Raw genomic sequence first — 18,427 nt, 5'->3', positions numbered from 1 at the left:
GCGGTGTTTATAGAGCTCTCTGCAGTGGTTTGGTTTTGCTGCTCCAGGAATTACATTTGCTTCCTTCACAAACAATTGCAGTAAACAGCTGGTAGTAATTGAAGTATTCCCTTCAGCTTCTGCTCCGCAATCAGATGTGGGGCTTCAGAAACCAGGTCTTTCAAACCCAGATATTTTCAGGGGAAGGTGATGTCGTGTTTTTGCGGCAGCCTCTGCAAAGCGCACTTTCTGTCTTGGACACCCAGGAAGGCTACAGCGCCAGCCATTGACTAACGCTTGGGTTGTCTTTCCCAGTTGACCACGTAGTTCCTGAGCCAGGGACCAGTTTGCTGACTGCATTCGACCAGTGGCGAGAATGGGCAGACAGCAAATCCTGCTGCGACTACTCTCTGCACGTGGATATCACCGAGTGGCATAAAGGTGTCCAGGAGGAGATGGAAGCTCTGGTTAAAGACCATGGTAAGTTCAGTTAATGCAAACTCAAAGAAGCCTTTCCCCTCTTTATTTTTTAGGGCTGGCTCTTGTGGAAATTTTTGCTTTTACATCTCAACAAAGCTGTTCTTGGCACTGACGTTAACTTGGCCCATTCTGGCTTCTGGTGGAGGTTGGGCCAGTCGCTGTTGGAGAGGGCTCAGGGGGTTGGTGTCACTGGTGGTGTTGCAATGTGTGAGGTGGGTGAGCACTGATTTGCAGAGGTGAATCTCTTGCTGCTGCCATGCAGAGAAGCACCTTGGTTCAGCGGAGGTCCTTTTATTTTCATTAGTGCAGGTAGGTGGTAGGTTTGACCATTACACTGTTGCAAACAAGGGGAGAATTGGACCTAGAAGAAACAATCCAGCACTAGTTGCTAAAAGTGGAGAAGAACTGAATAGAATGACCTCATAGGTTTTTCCCCACTTTTAATTTCCTTGACGTTTCATCCTTAAACTAGAGCAATTTTCCATCCTCTTTGTAATGTAAAAAACCCAACCTCTTACATCCTAATGAGCGTTTTCCCGTACGTGCTGGGTAATTAGTTCAGAAGGCAGGAGAGGGAAAGCTGAGTTAGGAGACCTCCCTGTGTGTCGGTCAGTACAGGCGGTGCAGGAGGACACACAGACAGACACAGATTTCCCATCGCCCTCGCAGGAGGGAGCGAGGGATCGGGCAGCCAGGCCCGGTCTCTGCTTTTGTGTGTGATGCATTTTGCTTATTTTTTCACTCAACCTCCTGCAGTGCTGAATCCACAGAATTATTCTTCATTTCCCTGTGAAGTGGGAGCCGAGGGCTTTGGCCATCCCCATGGCTGGAGCGCAGGCTGCTCCCTTCTCATCAGTCGCATTAATAAATGCCACATGGCTGCGGAGATCCCGGCTTTATGCTGCGGTCTGGTAAAAGCGCCTGTGCCGGTGTGCACGCACTCGTGTGTCCGCATTTCACAGCAGATTCAAGTGATTTATGTGTCCACCCATCATTAGTGCTGGGGAGCTGATTGAGGGGGATGTCTGTCTATAAGGAGTGGTGTGTTTCATAGCTTTGCCTGTGCATACAGTTGGTATGTCAAACATAATCCCTTTGCTTTCTTTCTGCCAGGTGTGAACTCCTTCTTGGTTTACATGGCTTTCAAAGATCGCTTTCAGCTAACTGATTCTCAGGTAGGAAGGCTTAATGTTCACGTGCTTTTGTCACTGTAAACTGTGTGTTAGTCTCTTATATGGGTTTAATTTTAATACACTTGGATCTGACGTTCTGTTCTGGTTTCAATCTTTTATGTGTAACAGTACCCAAGATCTGCAACAGTACCCAGAGCTCTGGTTTGAAGAGATTTTTTTTAATTTAAAATAAACCCAACAACAAACCCTGAAATGCTTGGCTGGGGGAAGCAATGGCAAAGCCCTCATTTTGAGAGATCTGAGGTTTTATTCCAGCTCCTTTGGTGTGGAAGCAGTGGCAGTTTTATAAATTGCTGCTTTCTGCTTAGGGCAGGACAGTGAGATCTCTGGCATAACTCTGCTATGTGTTCATCAGCTCAAGCGGATTCTGATCCAGAAGTGGGTTTCTGGTGTTGGGACCTTAAAAAGGAATTGCCCTCCCATTTGCTATTCTGGTGGAGATGTTTGGGTACATTTAATTGTTGGGATGGGCGGTTTGTATGTGGTGGGAGGAGAGGAATGCCTGGGAGTCATTTGGAACAGTGTGGGAGGCAGTGGTGTACAGCAGTTACCGCCATTCTGCAAGATTCTGGGTGCTGAAGGAGACTGGAGCATATGCTATAGAATAGGTGTGTGTACCTGAGTGTCCACTCAGGGTACATTGTATCGTGTTTTCTGTCTTCCAGATATATGAGGTCCTGAGCGTAATCCGGGATATCGGTGCGACAGCACAAGTGCACGCTGAAAATGGTGACATTATTGCTGAGGTATGTTGTGTTTATTCGGTGGATTATTAACTTCAAAATGCTGGGAGGGATTTAAACTCTAATTCCTTCTTTGCAAACAGAAAATCACCAAGACGTTTACAAGTATGGCATAGCTGTATCAAGGATGCAAGCAGAGCTGTATGTCAAGTGTTATTCCCTTCATTGCCACTGATAAAGCAGGTTTTTGTGGCAGCTTTCATGGCTGTCTTTGCCTTTTTCCCCATCAGACTGTGTCTGGGTGGGACTGTCACCGTGTCCAGTAAAATGTTCAGCGGTAACTTGAGAGCAGGGAAGGGAAAGGAAATCCTTTCATACAGTACCTGGGATGCTGACGTTTGGGATCTGTATGTCCTTTAAGCAGCAACAAAGAAGTGTTAATAATGTATTTGGATTTAATCTTGTCTCCAGTTCATTTTATACATGCAAAACTTGGCGTTGCGGAGGATTTCTGCGTTGCCTGGCTGGGGAAGAGCCCACCTGAGTCTTTGAGCCCAGTTGGCTGCAGTTGCAGGATGATTTTTTTCATGAGATGCCCTTTTGCCACATCTTAGAGATGATTTTCTAGACACAAATGAGTAGTGAAAGTTGAGGGGTTATGAACCCAGTGGGAAGCAAATCAAAATACAAGGTTTCCCTGACCTCCTGTGAACAAATCAGCAAGGGCTTTGTGAGCTCTGGTTATTCTCAGCAGGGGAAGCTGGACGGGACTCTGGTTGTAAGGCCCTTCTGTAAAGCCCCGTGTGATGATTAGCGTGCATGGATGCCTCCGATCTCACTTGTACCTCTGTCAAACAGCTGTGTTTGCAAGGAAAACGCATGTTGCTTTAAATCCTTTTCCTGTTCTTTTTTCTCTCGGGCTCAGGAGCAGCAAAGGATCCTGGAGCTGGGGATCACAGGTCCTGAAGGGCATGTGTTGAGCAGACCCGAAGAGGTGAGGACTTTACTGCCTCTGCATTTACTCCCCCACTTCGTAACATTTCTATGTTGCCATCAGATACCTTCATATTGGGATGAATGTGGCCAGAAACACAACTTTATCCTGACTGTAAATGTTATTGCTGCATGGGAAGAGGATAACACGCTTCTAGGAACTAACTAGTAACTAGTCCCGTCTAGAAACTAACTGCTATGGATAGTTACGTGGAATTGAGGAGCCCCCTCATCTTCTGTACTGGAGAAGGGGACATCTCCAGAGAGTAATTAACCCAGCCTAAGATGGGATTCACCCTCTGGTAAAGCTCATCTCTTTCTGTTGATTATCTGAGTTGCTCTATCAAGTCTCTGCCCAAATATCAGATATCTGAAGTGAGAATCTAAAGAAAGAACCTTAACATTTTGCTTTCCTGCTTGGTTCCCATTGAATTCTTCATTTCCAGTCTTTCAGTGTCTCTATGCTGGACATCTCACTGCGGCATTCTGGCTTCCAGAGGTCCATCCGTTATGTACAAGCCGTTCTTTTTGTTCCTGCAAGAGAGATATCGGGGCTTTGCTGACTGCCAGATGTGGCAGCTGGGGGTGTGAGATCATCCCCACGTGCTCCTCGCGCTCCCTCTGTTTCTTCCCCTTGGTTCAGACAAGCAGCATCCAGAGACATTTCAGTAGGAACATAAATCACTCAGTTGCTTAATGCAGAAGGGGAAAACAAAACGCTTGACTCGGGCAGTATGTGAATCCTCGCAGAATTTGTGTTTGGCTCCGAGAGCTGGGATTTTGTGCTTCCTGCAAGTTGTGAGCAAACACTTGCACTGAGCTTTCCGCCCACTCACCCCTGCATTTTTGGGTTTTTTTTGCATATTTTTTGGCTTGCATCAGGAGAAACGGGAACAGATGCCGACATGACACTTGGGGCTCATCTCTGGAGCACCCCTAAACTTCTGTTGACTTCAAAGGAAAGCTACTCCTTAAATTGAAGGGTCTGGCCGTCAAACTGGCCAAGTCTTGTCTGGCTACTTCAAAGCTCATCCTTAGTGCAGCAGCAGCTTTAAAGTGCGAACTCCGTGGCTCCCTGGCTGGGGTGGTTTGTTACATCTGTGCGGAAATGTGCTCTTTCTCAGTACAGCAGGGAAGGCTGCGTGAGGACACGTGCCTGGCTCAAATGGGGACCAGTAAAGCCTTTCCCAGCGTTGCGGGGCAGCTCTGTGCAGCTGAACTCAGCTGCGCTGTCTGCCCCAGGCGGAAGCGTTCGGTCCAAAACTTTCCTCCTCGAAAGTCATAGGAAACAGAGCAGGAAACGATGTCATCTGGTTCCCTCCCCTTATCTCCAGTGTGGGTGTAACTTAGTGTTTTTAAAAACACACAACTCGCTTGGAGCGGCAGGTGACAAAGGCCAGATTCTGAGGGGGCAGCAGATCCGCAATTCCTGTTGAATTCAGTAGGAGTGGACGTTTCTTGGTGTTAACACTAAAACTGACTTTTCACACAGCCCCTTACAGAGTGTACAACCTGCCCTAAGGACTTAGGGTGGTTGTCATCTTACTGAAGAGCCGCTTAATTCAGACCTCTGTCTACAACAGACTAGCAGGAGTTGTTAAGCAAGGCTAAATCAAAGCTCCCGCTCAATTCAGTGAGACTTGACTCAGAGCGGAGCGTTCAGGGTCTGGCCATGTGCATTTGTGTCTTGCTCGGAGCATCTACATCTTCTCAGTTCCCAGGCGGAGCAGAAGGGATGAATTTCACCACTGACTGGTGGCTTTAACTCATTCACCTCAATAACCTGGGCTAAGCCAAGGTGATGGTATTCAGCATGTTGTCCCAGCCAGCAAAGGGATCCTTAATTAATGCACCACCATCCCAAGTGAGCATCACCCATCACTTTCTGGAAAACTCCCCCTCATAGCTCAGATCATTCTGCGATGACTTTTCAGAGCAATCCATCACTTTTTGTTTTTCTTGTAGCCACAAAAACACCAAAAGCAAGAGCAGTCCAAGTGCTCCAGGAAATGTCTGTCTTCTTTTTTTCCAATAGAACTGCTGTGCTAGGGCTTCCAATACGTACTGGTAATTGCAAACATTCCCCTTTGGACTCGTCGTTGGGTTATTGTTATGTGCCTGTCACCATAGCATCTGGGCACAAGGCAGGAATCCAGCAGCCTTGTGCAGAAAATCTTCTCCTCCTGCTTAGCAGTTGCTCGAATGTGTTTTGGACAAAAATCTGGTGATTTGTGTTGTTTTATCCCTGCTTTGCAAGTGGGAAACCTCAGGTACAGCGTGGTAGGCACTGTGAGCATTGCCCTGTTGCTTTATCTGTCATCTTAGCTTAAGATGTGTGATCTGCAGAAGTCTGCAGTGATGATGTTCATTCTAAGGCTGTAAAGTGACCCTTCATCTTGCTGAGGTTCTATCTCCACACATGCAACAAAAAGTAGTTGATTTATGGGGTGATTCACACTCTGTCAGATCCCAAGCCAGATGTTGTAGTGGAGGGTACAATTTAGGAGGCTGCTCTGCAAACGTGGCTTACCAGAGTATATGTGGCTTCAGCATCTCCTTCTGCGTGGGCTGGGACACGAATAGTTTTGTTGAGTCAACGTTTAGTTGGTTATTTTTGTCTAGGTTAAAGAAGGGACTTAATCACTCTGACCTTGAGCACCTGGAGTGTTATTTCAGAACTTAGTCTGCTTGCAGAGAAACTTTGAAGCAGCCTAGGAGAAAACATAGTAATGAGAGGAGACTGCAGCTCGATGACGTTTTAATTATCGTGATTACACTGTACATTTGTCTGGCTCCCAATCAGAGAGGCAGAAAGTCTCTCCTGTTGTCCCTGCACAGCCTGTTTTGCTGTGAAAGCAGAGGCTGTGCCCCTCCAAAGGTGAACGGGATGTGCTGGCACACGGGGATGTTACCGTACTAACTTGCTGCTGACTTCATTTCTCAGGTGGAGGCAGAGGCTGTGAACCGGGCAATAACCATCGCCAACCAAACCAACTGCCCCCTCTATATCACCAAGGTGATGAGCAAAAGTGCCGCTGATGTCATTGCTCAAGCCAGGAAAAAGGGTAAGTTATTTCCCTTGGATAGCAGCACCCTATTAGCTCATGCAGTTCAACTCCTTGCCAGCATCAGCTTCATCTCTACAGAAAGGGTTTCTTTTTCCAGTGTTATTGTCCAGGCTCTTTTTTAAAACGTCCCAAGCAACTGCTTGTGTCTCATCTCCCACAGACAAGTATTCAGGGGTCGTATCAGTGCCAGAAGATGTTTCTTCTGTTCAGCCTAGAACCTCTTTCTCCACACTCATCCTACCACATTAAACCACATGCCTTCATGTTATCACAGAGTGATTCCATGCTGTCTCCATTTAATTAATCTGAGGCCTGTGAGGGAACTGAGCTGCTCTCAGAGATGCGGTAGCTTCTCCTGAGTCCTCATCCTGCTGTCTTGCCCCCAAGGAGCAAGGGTTACAAGCGCCTGGCTCCCTGCTTTATTCTGTGACTAAACCCTTCATTTCTATTTAAAGCAGTTCTGGGTGGGTGAATAAGCAGGAAGGATGATTTTCCTCCTTCTTTCCTCAGAAAAGTTGGATTTAATTCCATGCAGTCTAAATAAACCTGAATGGATATACAAATGACATCACTTTCCATCTGGGTGTTTGGTGTGAGAGGAGCTGATTGCCTACCACAGCAAACAGATTTGTGTTTGTGTGTTGGCTCAGAAGTGTTTTGGTCCCATGATTCTTGTGAAATGAGTTCAGAGTTGGGGAGGAGCACTGATTTCCAAGGCATCTCTTCCTGTTTGTGGTGTGGAAGCAGCTCAAGCTGTTTGGGAAGAACCTTTCTCTCCTAGTTCCGTTAGTGGAGATGATGCTGACATGAGATGTGTTGACATGCAGAATTGGCTACGTGTTGCATTACCCCAGAAAACAACCTGATGTGGCTGTGCAACTCAATCCTATAAGCCAGGGAAGCATCCCTGCATTTTTCTAGGTGAAGTACTGGAGACACACACACCACAGAGATGCAACAGCAAGAAAAGCACCTTCTTGCCACGCTCGCTGTGCCCTTGACCACTATCTGGCAAGTAGGCAGGAGCACTGGGATAAGGGATCTTACACTTACATTGCAGGAGCTGTAAAACACACCCTGACTTGACTGGATGTTGCTCTGGATTGTCCCAAGTGAATGATCCACAGAACTCACTTTACCGGGCCTCCTGAGTGAACCAGCATACACAGTTTTCATTCAGATTGCATTTTCTCCTTATAAGGAGAATTTGGGGTATAAACGGCACGCCGTTCTCTGTTCCTTAATTTAAATAATTCAATTTAAATGATGTGCAGTTACCCAACTGGGTAACCCGGGAGGGCCACACACATTAGCCTTGCCCTCCCAAGCAACAGAGGAAGCACAACTGAAGACTATCCAAGGCAAAAACAAACCAGAATTGATTTGCTAAATGGAAAAGAACGAATGTTATTTAAAGCCAGATGTTCCCAGTGGCATTTGTATGGAGGAGATTCCCTGCAGACTCTGTCGCTGGCAGATTGGGGAGCTCAAACAATCCTCCCAATGTATTGGCCCACAACAGGCCTCCCATTAATAGCCAGCGTGTGTTTTGCCCTGTTCTGATTTCATAACCCTATTTGTGGCAAGTGATGTCAGCCGGCCGCTTCCTCTGCTGCTGGATCCCCCCGACAAAGGCTGTTCCTACACCCAGTGTGTTCCTACACCTTCCAGTGTGGTCCTGGAAGCAGCATGAACCCAGTTAATGCGTTGTTCTGCCTCAACTAATGCATCTTTCCCAGCTCGCTGAGAGCCTATAGATGTAACAGTACCTCAAATAATATCCTTTATATTGTAATCTGCATGGTGAAGTGCGTAAGACCCTCTGACCAGTTCTGGCATTGCCTTTGCCACTCTTTTCTGACCGAAGTGTTCAGGGTTAATATTTTAACTACCCACGTCTTTTGCAGGCAGATACAAATACATGAAGTGTCTGGGCTCGGGAACCAGATGGATAGGCCCAGAGATTTCGGGAAGGTTGCATTTGGTGAGCAGATCTGTGGGGCTACCGGCTTGCGCCGCTTTTGAAGTCGCAGCATCTTGCATCTGCTTGGTGTGCAGATGTTGCTGGTGCATTCCAGCCTGCAAAGTATCGTGGCCTTAAGGATCTGCTGTTCCTTCATGTGGTTCCAAAAACGTTAATGAGGAGGAAGGATGCACTGGTGGTTGGTGCGCTGGACGGAGAGGCACAAGATCCAGTTTCATTTCCTAGTTCTGCCACAGATTCGCTGTGTACCCTTGGGGAAATCACTGCATTTGTCAACCAGGAATACTTGGTCTGTGATGGGCTTTTCTGTTGGCAGGAAACTTTCCTGATCAGAGCTTTTTCTTATCTGCTCCAAAAACCCAGCCTTGTTAGATCTTTAATACATACACATCTATAAAAATATTGCAGGCGCTATTTTTTTTTTCATTCTTTTTCTTCCACATCCCTTCTGGATCAGATTGGATCTCCTCACACTCTTACAGTTCCCATCACCATCTTTCCTAAGGTTCTTGGCGCAGGATATAATACAACGAATCTTTACAATAACCCTTTCAAGCACAATTAATCAGCACTGACCTCAGCAGTTGTGAAAAGACATCATGCACATTTTGCTGCTCCAAGCTCTTATCAGTAACAGTATCTTTCGTATTAAATCAGGTATTTAGTTGTTTGGATACTTAGTCTGAGAGACTGATTTTTGAAAAATCCTCAGTGTTTCTATAGATATCTCTAGATAGGCAAGTAAAATGAAGAGCTTGCATGTGAAAACGTGCCCCTAGTAACATAACACAATTTCTGTGGATTGTTGAACAGGATTTGTCTGTATCCCTATCCTGTAGGCACTGTCGTGTATGGAGAGCCCATCACAGCCAGCTTGGGTACCGATGGATCTCACTACTGGAGCAAGAACTGGGCCAAGGCAGCAGCTTTTGTCACTTCCCCACCACTGAGTCCTGACCCAACCACTCCTGATTTTCTCAACTCACTACTGGCCTGGTGAGTAGAGCTCTGTGTTCATACACCGTGTGCTTTATCACAAGACAAGTGGGTGATTAATAACTGGTTTTGCCAGCAAGCAAAAGGCTGTTTTACCTTTAGGAGTAAACCTGTGACTATAAAATATCTTAAATACTTCTCATTGTCTTTTCCAGTGGAGACCTCCAAGTTACTGGCAGTGGCCACTGCACCTTCAATACTGCTCAGAAAGCTGTTGGGAAGGACAACTTTACCCTGATCCCTGAAGGAACCAACGGGACTGAGGAGAGGATGTCCATCATCTGGGATAAGGCTGTGGTATGTCACACATGTCCTAGGCTTAGGCTGCAACCAGACATTCAGAGCTGAAAGAGCTGCAGCATTATATTATCATCTCCTCCCAGACACTTTAATGGTCCTTCCACTTGAGGATTTTGCCCCTGCAGAGATCATTTGGAATCCTCTGTGCTGTCAGCTCTTTGCAGTTTGAAGTATTCCCCACCTGGCTAACGCAGTGACTCCTTTTGTCTTTCTACAGGTGACTGGCAAGATGGATGAGAACCAGTTTGTGGCCGTGACCAGCACAAACGCAGCCAAAATCTTCAACCTGTACCCGCGGAAGGGCCGTATTGCAGTGGGCTCGGATGCTGATCTGGTTATCTGGGATCCCGACAGCGTCAAGACAATCTCTGCCAAGACTCATAACATAGTAAGGATATTTTCTACAATGTGAGCTCTGCTGCTCATTTCCTTCTGTCTTCCTGTAACGCCACATTGTGCTGCCAAGAACTAGAGCTCATGACAACTCAGGGCTTTGTTTTCTCCATGCCCCAAGCCCTCTCTGTCTTACACCCAGTACAACTCAGTTGTGTGAGCACAAGGGAAGACGACTGAGTCCAAATCTGAAATCACATGAATCCCCAGAGACTCCCCTTGGAGCAGAGAGCTTGTCTGCTCTTTCTGAGCGTTGGGTGTTTGGATCTGAGCGCACAGAAAGCTCTTTAAGTCCTCTAAAATACCGAAAGGCCTCTTATCACAGTGTGTCATTTATGACCATCTGGCTTACTAGCAGTGGGAATGTGAACTCCCCTTTTTCTAGTTGGGGTCAGTGAAGCTCATCAGCTCGTGGACACCTTGGAGATCTGATCCAGATCTACGAGTCTGAGTGGATTTACACCACGTACTGATCTGGCACATGTGTGTGGAGTCAGACATGATTTTACTGGTGATCATCCCCATGTTAGCTGGCACAGGGAAGCATAAGGCAGCACCCAGACTAACCAGACCTTCCTCCTGTTTCTTTGTGGTGGCGCCATTAGGGACACTGTTAACCTATGTCCCACAGCCGTGTCCCATGTCTTACACCTGGCTCCTACAGCGAAAAATCTGTCCCACCCCGTGGGAAACTGCAGAACGGTCCCAGTGCAAAGGGCTGGTTGGAGTCTCCCTGTGACATTTGAGCGCTGTCTCAGAGAAAGCAACCACTGTTTGCATTTGTTGATGACTTATTTCACTGCTGGCGATGAACCTATGGAATGTTTCCCTGGAAAAAACTCCTTGTTCTTTTTTTCCGTGAATGCTTTCATTCACTCTGGAGCTGAAGGAGCAAAATTTTCTTCCACGCTTGGATCCCTGGGCACATTCACAAAGAAACTTTTTTGAAAGGTTTGGTTCACTTCCCCGTGATTTCACCCTGTGTCAGAATTGGTCACAGATGGCCTGGATTCATCCTGCCTCTGCTTGGATGTCCAACAGAGGCGTCCGCACTCAAAAGTCTGGATCAGTCACTTCAGTCACCATAGAGGAGCTTCCAGACACATCACACGTCCAATCTGGAGAGGAATGACTTAGAGCAGGGACCCAGGGTTGTACCACTGTTAGGTGCTGAATTTGGTGCTCTGAACCTCGGTTTGTGCTTATGAGTGTCTCAAAGAGCTGAAAGCAGTTTACTGGATTGAGTATTTGACACTTACTGCCATTTAATGGCTGTTGTCGTTAGGAAATTAATTGAACTCTAAATTTCCTCATGGATACGAGTGATGCCTTTAGAGCCAAGGCATCCTCGTTTGGTCAAGTAGAAAACAAAAGCCCCTTTGAAAGTCAGGCAGAACAGTTGCTGCGACACAGGGAGATGTAGTGATTATGTGGCATCAGATGATCGTTACATTTTTAAATGCTAGAGCAACATACGGATGTTTTTCCAAGAATTCACACTGCTCTTGCCACTGTCTGGCAAGGAAACATGAGGAGCTGGAGAGGGAGATGATGTTGTTCTTGGAACCAGCCTAATTCACAAGCTTCTAAACCAGCCTCCTTCTTTGCCCCCACGGCTATTTTTCAGACTGGACCCAGTTCAGTGTTGGTTTAACCGCCGTTCCAGCTAATTGTACATCTGCAGTCAAGCCTACCCATACTTATAACACACTTCAGGAGCAAACTGTTATTAACTCAGTAAAAAAGACTTGGATTTGTCTCAGAGATGGTCACTGGAGTAACAGTCCCCAAATAACATGGTTGTAGTGCCTCTCGTTTCAGGAGGTTTCATGGGTGGGACGTTTCTCAGTAATTCCTTTAAAACTTGTCTTTTTTCCATGGTGTAATGTTTCCAATCCTGTTAATTGAGGATGAGCAATCCCATTAAGAGTAAAACAAGATTGCCCTGGTCCCTCACCCATCAACCAAAACACCGCTCTAAAATACAGCTTTCCAAAATTAACATTGCTTTTAGTATGAAACACAGATAAAATGTTATTTGGCTCTTAAATCCCCCACAATTCAGAATAGAGAGGTGCCTAAATGCCTTTAAGCAGGTAGACTTTGAGATATTCTCATTTGAAACTGTATTTCCTCAAATCCTCAGTAGTGAATAGTGATAGTGAAGACCAGCCTTTCTGTTAAACCACAGCATATACGATGCAGGTGAACGCTGTCGGGTTTGTTTCCGTCTGTCCTGAAAACTTTGGCAATTAGAAAAGCTAATTAACGCCTAGCAGGCGTGGCTGCGATGAACATATTTGCTTCACATTGTCTTCTTGTTTGTCGTAGTCTCTGGAGTACAATATCTTCGAAGGCATGGAGTGCCGTGGGTCTCCGCTGGTGGTGATCAGCCAGGGCAAGATCGTGCTGGAGGACGGGAATCTCCACGTCACCGAGGGATCCGGGCGGTATATCCCCAGGAAACCCTTCCCTGACTTCGTTTACAAGCGCATCAAAGCGAGGAGCAGGGTGGGTAGAAACGGCTGGACGCGCATTTCTTCTCCGCCTGAACCTCCCGAGTTAAAGCGGGTGGAAAATAGATGCTGTCCCCTGGCTCGCGGACACATTTCTGCAGCAGAAAGCGTTCCCTGGATAGGAGCCGTAGTTATCTCATTCCTCTTTCATTTTTGCTCGTCACTTGAGTCATGACGGGAATATGCTTTGGCTTGAGCTTGGATTTTCTGCAAATTTTGTTTTTCTGCTCTTTAATTCTCTGTTTTGGGACACGTAGACCAGGGACTGTCCAGTTTGGACGTGAGTCAACCTGTGAATAACCCAGCAGGCTTCTCCTGTCACAGGAGTACCAAGAGAAGTTATTGATAGCGTTTATATATCAAACCCTTCAGCAACAGTTTAGATTTCTAATGTATTGTTATAGATGCATTATGCTGCTTTCCCTTCTGTCAGATATGATCAGATGCTCTTGTCTGGTGACTGGTGAGTCACAGGCACAGCCTACTGACTGCTTAAAAGGGAGAATTTCCTATTTATAAGAGGCTAAAATAGTTGGGAAAGTGTTTTTGTACAACACACCCATGCAAAGCAGAAACTGCCTTTTGATATGACTTCAGTTGGTAAAAACTGACGGAGAAGATGACACTGAACTCTGCTGCAACTTAGTTGCCGAGACCTTAAGAAGTTTATTTCTAGAAATCAGACTTCTGAGAAGAAAAGCATCTTCATGTTCAAAGTGCTGCCTTCTCCCAGATAAAAACAGCTGTGTTGGTTCTGCTGGCCACAGGTAATCTTCACATTCCTTGCAAATGCCCTTCACTTAATTGTTCTTTTGAAGAAATTGCAAGCTATCAAAATTACAACCTCAAGTAAGACTGGGGAGGACAGATCTGTGGTTCCTGTTGTGTCCTGGTGTTAACACAGAAATGTCTGACCTATAAATCCAATTGGGCAGCATCTCAACTGGAACAATTGCATTTAAGCCAGCCTGAAGCTCCCAGGCTGGCACTGTGAAGCTCACCAGGGCTCCTCTTTAAGTAGCCCTACCTCTGTCTTGGTGGTGTTTTGCTTTTTAGGGCTGAGTAATAAGTTTATTTGAGAGTTGCCAGGAGTCTACAACAAGTGGGTTGAGATCATTAAAGGACAGAACTTGCGGTGCAGGGGCCAGACTGTCTGTTTTCTCCAGGCTGCTCACACCAACCAGCAAAGAGCTGGATCCGCAGCAGCCCCGAGTGTCTTTCCTTTTGTCCATGCTGCCTCAGAGAGCAGCAACCACCCCTGGGATCAGCACAGAAATGTGTCTCTTTGGCCTAGCGACATCTGGCCAGCTGTTTTGGTCTGTTGTGAAGGCTGGTTTGACCCCGCAGGCTCCCTGTCTGTGTGTTTTGCAGCTGGCCGAGCTGCGGGGTGTCCCTCGAGGCCTCTACGACGGACCCGTCTGCGAAGTGTCAGTGACACCCAAGACCGTCACACCAGCATCTTCAGCTAAGACGTCTCCTGCCAAACAGCAGGCGCCACCCGTGAGGAACCTGCACCAGTCTGGGTTCAGCTTGTCTGGTACGCATTTTTACGGGGCTAAATTATTTAGTGCTTTGAAATCACAGCCTGTTTATGCTGCCATGCTCTGAATTAATTCTGCTGAAATTGCAAGGCAATGAGAGAGACTGTGGTGCGTATTTTAGCTCGGAGCTTATCCATTTAGAAAGGAGGAAGAGCAGGATAGGAGCTGTCACAGAGTCCTCAGCCGGGTGTCTGCAGAGGGCAGCTGGCACCAGCTTCAGCAGAGCTTTGCCAGCTCGGCCCAGCTGTGGCTCTGGTATGCGGCAGATTTGATTTCTCTGCGTGCCATTTCAGTGCACTGGAACTATAAAAAAAGGATAAGAAAGAATCGCTAAGGGAAAACCATTCAGCCAGCTGCTATCTGCACAGGGCTGGGTGGCTCAGATGTTTGGAGCTATTCATGCAGAACAGGTTTCAGCAGAATTAAAGCGCTGTGGAGGGCACTGAGGCCTTTTCCTCCCAAGGTGCTGCGTTTTGATGCACACCATTAAGCCTGGCCTAAGAGGACTCGATGGGTTTCAGTGCAGCCATCCTTCCTGACTCACTTACATCAAACTCTCAGTGTATGGGGCGGACCTGACGTTGCTTTTCCTTCCCGCAGGGGCACAGATCGATGACAACATCCCCCGCCGCACGACCCAGCGCATCGTGGCGCCGCCGGGCGGACGTGCCAACATCACCAGCTTGGGCTAAGGACCGACCCCTTCTGTGCCCGCCTAGCGGACCAGGGGACGGGGGCACCGGGAGACCCTTTCTTGATTCTTTTAGAGCCTGTGACAGTTACTGCGGGCAACCAGTGAGGGGGGGCTGAAGTAAGGCGCCTCTTTCAGTCCCCTCAGATTCCCTCCTCATCTTCACCAACCCCTCTCACTTTCCCCCCCTCAGCCACTACACATGTAAGGAAATAAACCCCATTTTGACACCTCTGACACGCAAAAGTAAATGTAAAGAGGATGTTTGAAATACGTGGCCTCTGTCCCATTCAGCATCTTTCTTTTAATAAAGGAAGGACAAAGTGAATTTCCCGGGAGCTGCCTTTAAGACACACACACACAAAAAAAGGAATAAATAAATAATAAATGTTAAAAATAGCTTTTTTTTTTTTATTATTTTAAATATCAAGCAGAAGAGTAGTTCAAGGGTTTAAAACTGGATATTCCGTAGGGTTCTGTGTTCCAGCAGAATAGCTAGAGAAGCGCAGAGGGACACCCACCCCGGCCTGTGTGTCACCATCCCCACCGCCGCCTTTGAGGCCGCTGAGTAGCTGTGCTGCCAGGAGAGGAACAGGACCCAGCACTAGGAGCTGACAAAGCCGCCGGGTGAGCTAGAATCCTTGGGGACTTTGGTTCTGTTGGTTTGTTTTTCCATTATTTTTTATTATTCCTTCTGGATTTTGCTGCAAATGAGGTCCTTGAGGAAATTTTTGGTTCTTCACGTTTGTGTGTGTGTTTTTAATATGTTTGTATCATTGTGTTTACGAAGCCTTATCTCAGAACTGGGGGATCTCCCCATTCTTCTCGGTCCTTCCCAAACCTCATCCAAGTGACAGACTCCTGCCCATGTCACTGTCCCCCTGGTACTTGGGGTGTTCCTGGGTTGCATCGTTCCAGCCAGCACTTGCCACTTAACTGCAACAGGAGGTCGCGGAGCAGGTTCATAAGCTATGATCTTCACATCACTTCACTATTAGGTCTTGAGCTGGTACAAACAAAGGGCTGGATACCAGCTGAGGAGCTGGGATGGAATCCCTTGAGAAGTTTTTAGCAGTCAGTTTGTCTTTCATTCCTGGAGGTGGAAATCGATGAGCAGGGGGCCAAGCGCAAAGAGCGAGATGTTGCTTGCAAGGTTTCTATAGCAGCCACGTTCCCCCTTCCTGGCCATCGATGAATGGTTATTTAAAACTTTACGAGAGTTTATCTTTAGCTCTCGTTGAAAGGCCGATCAGTTGAGCTTGTGCCTGAGCATCTGTGGCGATTCCAGCTCGAGTCCAGATGCCCAGCTGTTGGAGCTGGGAGCCTCAGAGCAACAGGGTCAACAGCAGCTGAGAATCTCTTGTACGTGACACGAATTTCAGTCTCTCGTTCCTTCAGGAATCTGCCTTTGTGCAAATGTTCATCAGAACACCTGGTGGTTCCCCACCCTCCTCAGATTTGAGAAACCAGAGGCCACGAGCGATCTTTACATGAATTTAGGAGCCCCAGCTTCTCTGACTGTCAGTGGGATCCGGGCATTTAAGTGTCTTTGAGGGCTGAAGGTCTTTTAGCCTTTAGGCTCATTATTTTCAGGGCATGGAGAATAAACCTGTGCCCTTAGGTTCCCGCTCAGCTGGAGGGCTCAGTGGTCCCAAGAGCTCGGCCTGTCCTTAGCACAGAGCTTTTGTAGCCGGGGTTCTGCCCCGCGTTGCCCGCTGTCCGTACACCCTGCCACTTGGCTGCATCTTCTGCTGTCTCTTCTATTTGTACTTTGCCATGTACATCGACCTCGTTTTTCCATGTTTGTATTTTCTTAAATGGTGTTTACAGGTTCTTTTAGGGAAAAAAAAAAAAAACCACAACTATATATATGAAGGATTTAAGAAACAAATACCAAATTTGTCGATATGAAGTATCAATGCTGGGATTTGCAAAGGATCTGGAAGCTCTGTAGGTACCCAAACCCTCCCAGCTTCAGCACCTAATTCCTTTAGGCCCTTTTGAATACAGAAGAAAAACATTGCCATATTCATCCAGGCATTTTGCATTTAGGTTTAATTCTTGAGTCTTTTAGTTTTGCATAAAAGAGTTTGCACTTTGTTTGTTAAGTAGTCCAAGAACTTAATATATATTGCAGCTATTTTCATTTTTTTTCGTCACCTGTATGTTAAAATCAATTTGAACGAGTTGGGGAGAAAAAGAAAGAATTGCAGATCCGTTTCAATTCTCCGAAACACTTGCAGCTCTTCAGTATTCACTTAAGTCTTCCTTTTTTTTCCTTCACTGACTCATGATGACTTTTGAGTTTTAATTTGTTCTTCAAAAGCAAAAGAAAAATCACAAAAAAAGCTTTTTGCAGGCTATGTAAGCATGTTTTTCCTGTGAGAGCTCGTCCGCTTTGTGTCTGTTTAATGAATGTCATATGTAAATGCTTAAAGAAAAAACAAGACGATGAATTAATTAATTAACCGCAGTGACTTGAAGCTCTAAAAATAATAAAAAAAAGAAGTAGGATTTAATACTAGCTGGATTTAACCCTTGGATTTGTGATTGTGAACCATGAGTGGAGGAGCTGTAAGTGCTAAAGCTGATCATGTGTGTAGACAAAAAGAAGTACTGATATTTGACCATTGTCTCAATGGCAAAAAATCCCCTACCCCAACCCCAAGTCTTGTGTTTTATTCCTTAAGAACTCTGTGTTATATTACCATGGGAACTCCTAATAAAGACGAAATGTTGTTGTTTCACTAGGTGCATCTGTGTCTCGAGGCGATACGTGTTCTGTGTAACCGCGTACCGGGGCCTCCAACAGATAAAACCTGCCTGAGCTCGGATCGCGGTGCTGGTGCAGGTGATGGTAGTGCCGTGTAGGAGCAAAATGCACAGGATTCCTTGGAGAACGGTGATGCTAAAGAGGATTCAATGGTCCAGGCATAATTTCCTTTAGAGAAAAGCGAGCTGCTTCTCAGGGTGTTGTCTGTTTAAAACAGTATTTGCCGAAGCAGAGACATCTACCCCAAAACTCCTGGCTCCGCATCGCTGAAGAAATGCGAGCAAAAGAAGGTAAAACTATCGGTATAGCCCTCAGCTGCCCAATGTGTTTGCACTTGGATCCTCCTAATGATGGCACAGAATGGGAGAGAAAGTACAGCCGTAAACAGAAGCCAGATAACGGAATGAGGAGTGTTGGAGCTGGCTGGAAAACTGCCGGTGAAGCTCGCGGTGGTGCTGGTTGGGTTTTACCGCGTGGCAGGGACGCGGTGAGATGGCAGTGGATCCTGGGAAAGGCTCGGGAAGGGGCAGCGTGGCTGTTGGCTGCTCAGCCCGTTGGTTGCTGCATCCCTGCATCCTCCAGAGCATCCCCCGTGGTGCTCTGCCCCCGAATCCCAGCACAGCTGGACTTTGCAGGTGGCTTTGCAGTGATGTTAAGTTGTTGTTCCCCATTTGAACGAGCCCAAAGGTTTAGGTGCTCGGTGAAATGCAATTAGCTTTCCCCACACAGCTTTAAACCTGGCAGCCCTATCCAGTGGGAAGTTTGAAGAGGGTTTCCTTTCTGCCTGTTCAGAAGGGGCAACGCTCATCCACTGATTAAAAGATTTCTGGTCCATAT

At 46.7% G+C, this 18,427-nt stretch overlaps 1 protein-coding gene across 3 annotated transcripts in view; it reads left to right on the top strand.

The window, feature by feature from the left end:
- The window catches only part of DPYSL2 (dihydropyrimidinase like 2), a 47,524-nt gene extending 29,960 nt beyond the window's left edge, over nt 1-17,564 (top strand). For all 3 annotated transcript variants that reach the window (XM_065856802.1, XM_065856803.2, XM_065856804.2), the window contains 11 exons: nt 295-459; nt 1,573-1,634; nt 2,318-2,398; nt 3,261-3,329; nt 6,273-6,393; nt 9,220-9,376; nt 9,532-9,673; nt 9,894-10,064; nt 12,401-12,580; nt 13,957-14,122; nt 14,727-17,564. In XM_065856802.1, the coding sequence (XP_065712874.1) occupies nt 295-459; nt 1,573-1,634; nt 2,318-2,398; nt 3,261-3,329; nt 6,273-6,393; nt 9,220-9,376; nt 9,532-9,673; nt 9,894-10,064; nt 12,401-12,580; nt 13,957-14,122; nt 14,727-14,818 (1,406 nt within the window). In that variant the 3' untranslated portion in view covers nt 14,819-17,564. The remainder of the gene's footprint in view (nt 1-294; nt 460-1,572; nt 1,635-2,317; nt 2,399-3,260; nt 3,330-6,272; nt 6,394-9,219; nt 9,377-9,531; nt 9,674-9,893; nt 10,065-12,400; nt 12,581-13,956; nt 14,123-14,726) is intronic.
- The last annotated feature ends 863 nt before the right edge of the window (nt 17,565-18,427 follow it).

Source organism: Patagioenas fasciata, chromosome 26 (assembly GCF_037038585.1).
Source record: "Patagioenas fasciata isolate bPatFas1 chromosome 26, bPatFas1.hap1, whole genome shotgun sequence".
NCBI lineage: Eukaryota > Metazoa > Chordata > Aves > Columbiformes > Columbidae > Patagioenas > Patagioenas fasciata.
This window is presented reverse-complemented; position numbering and strand designations above follow the sequence as displayed.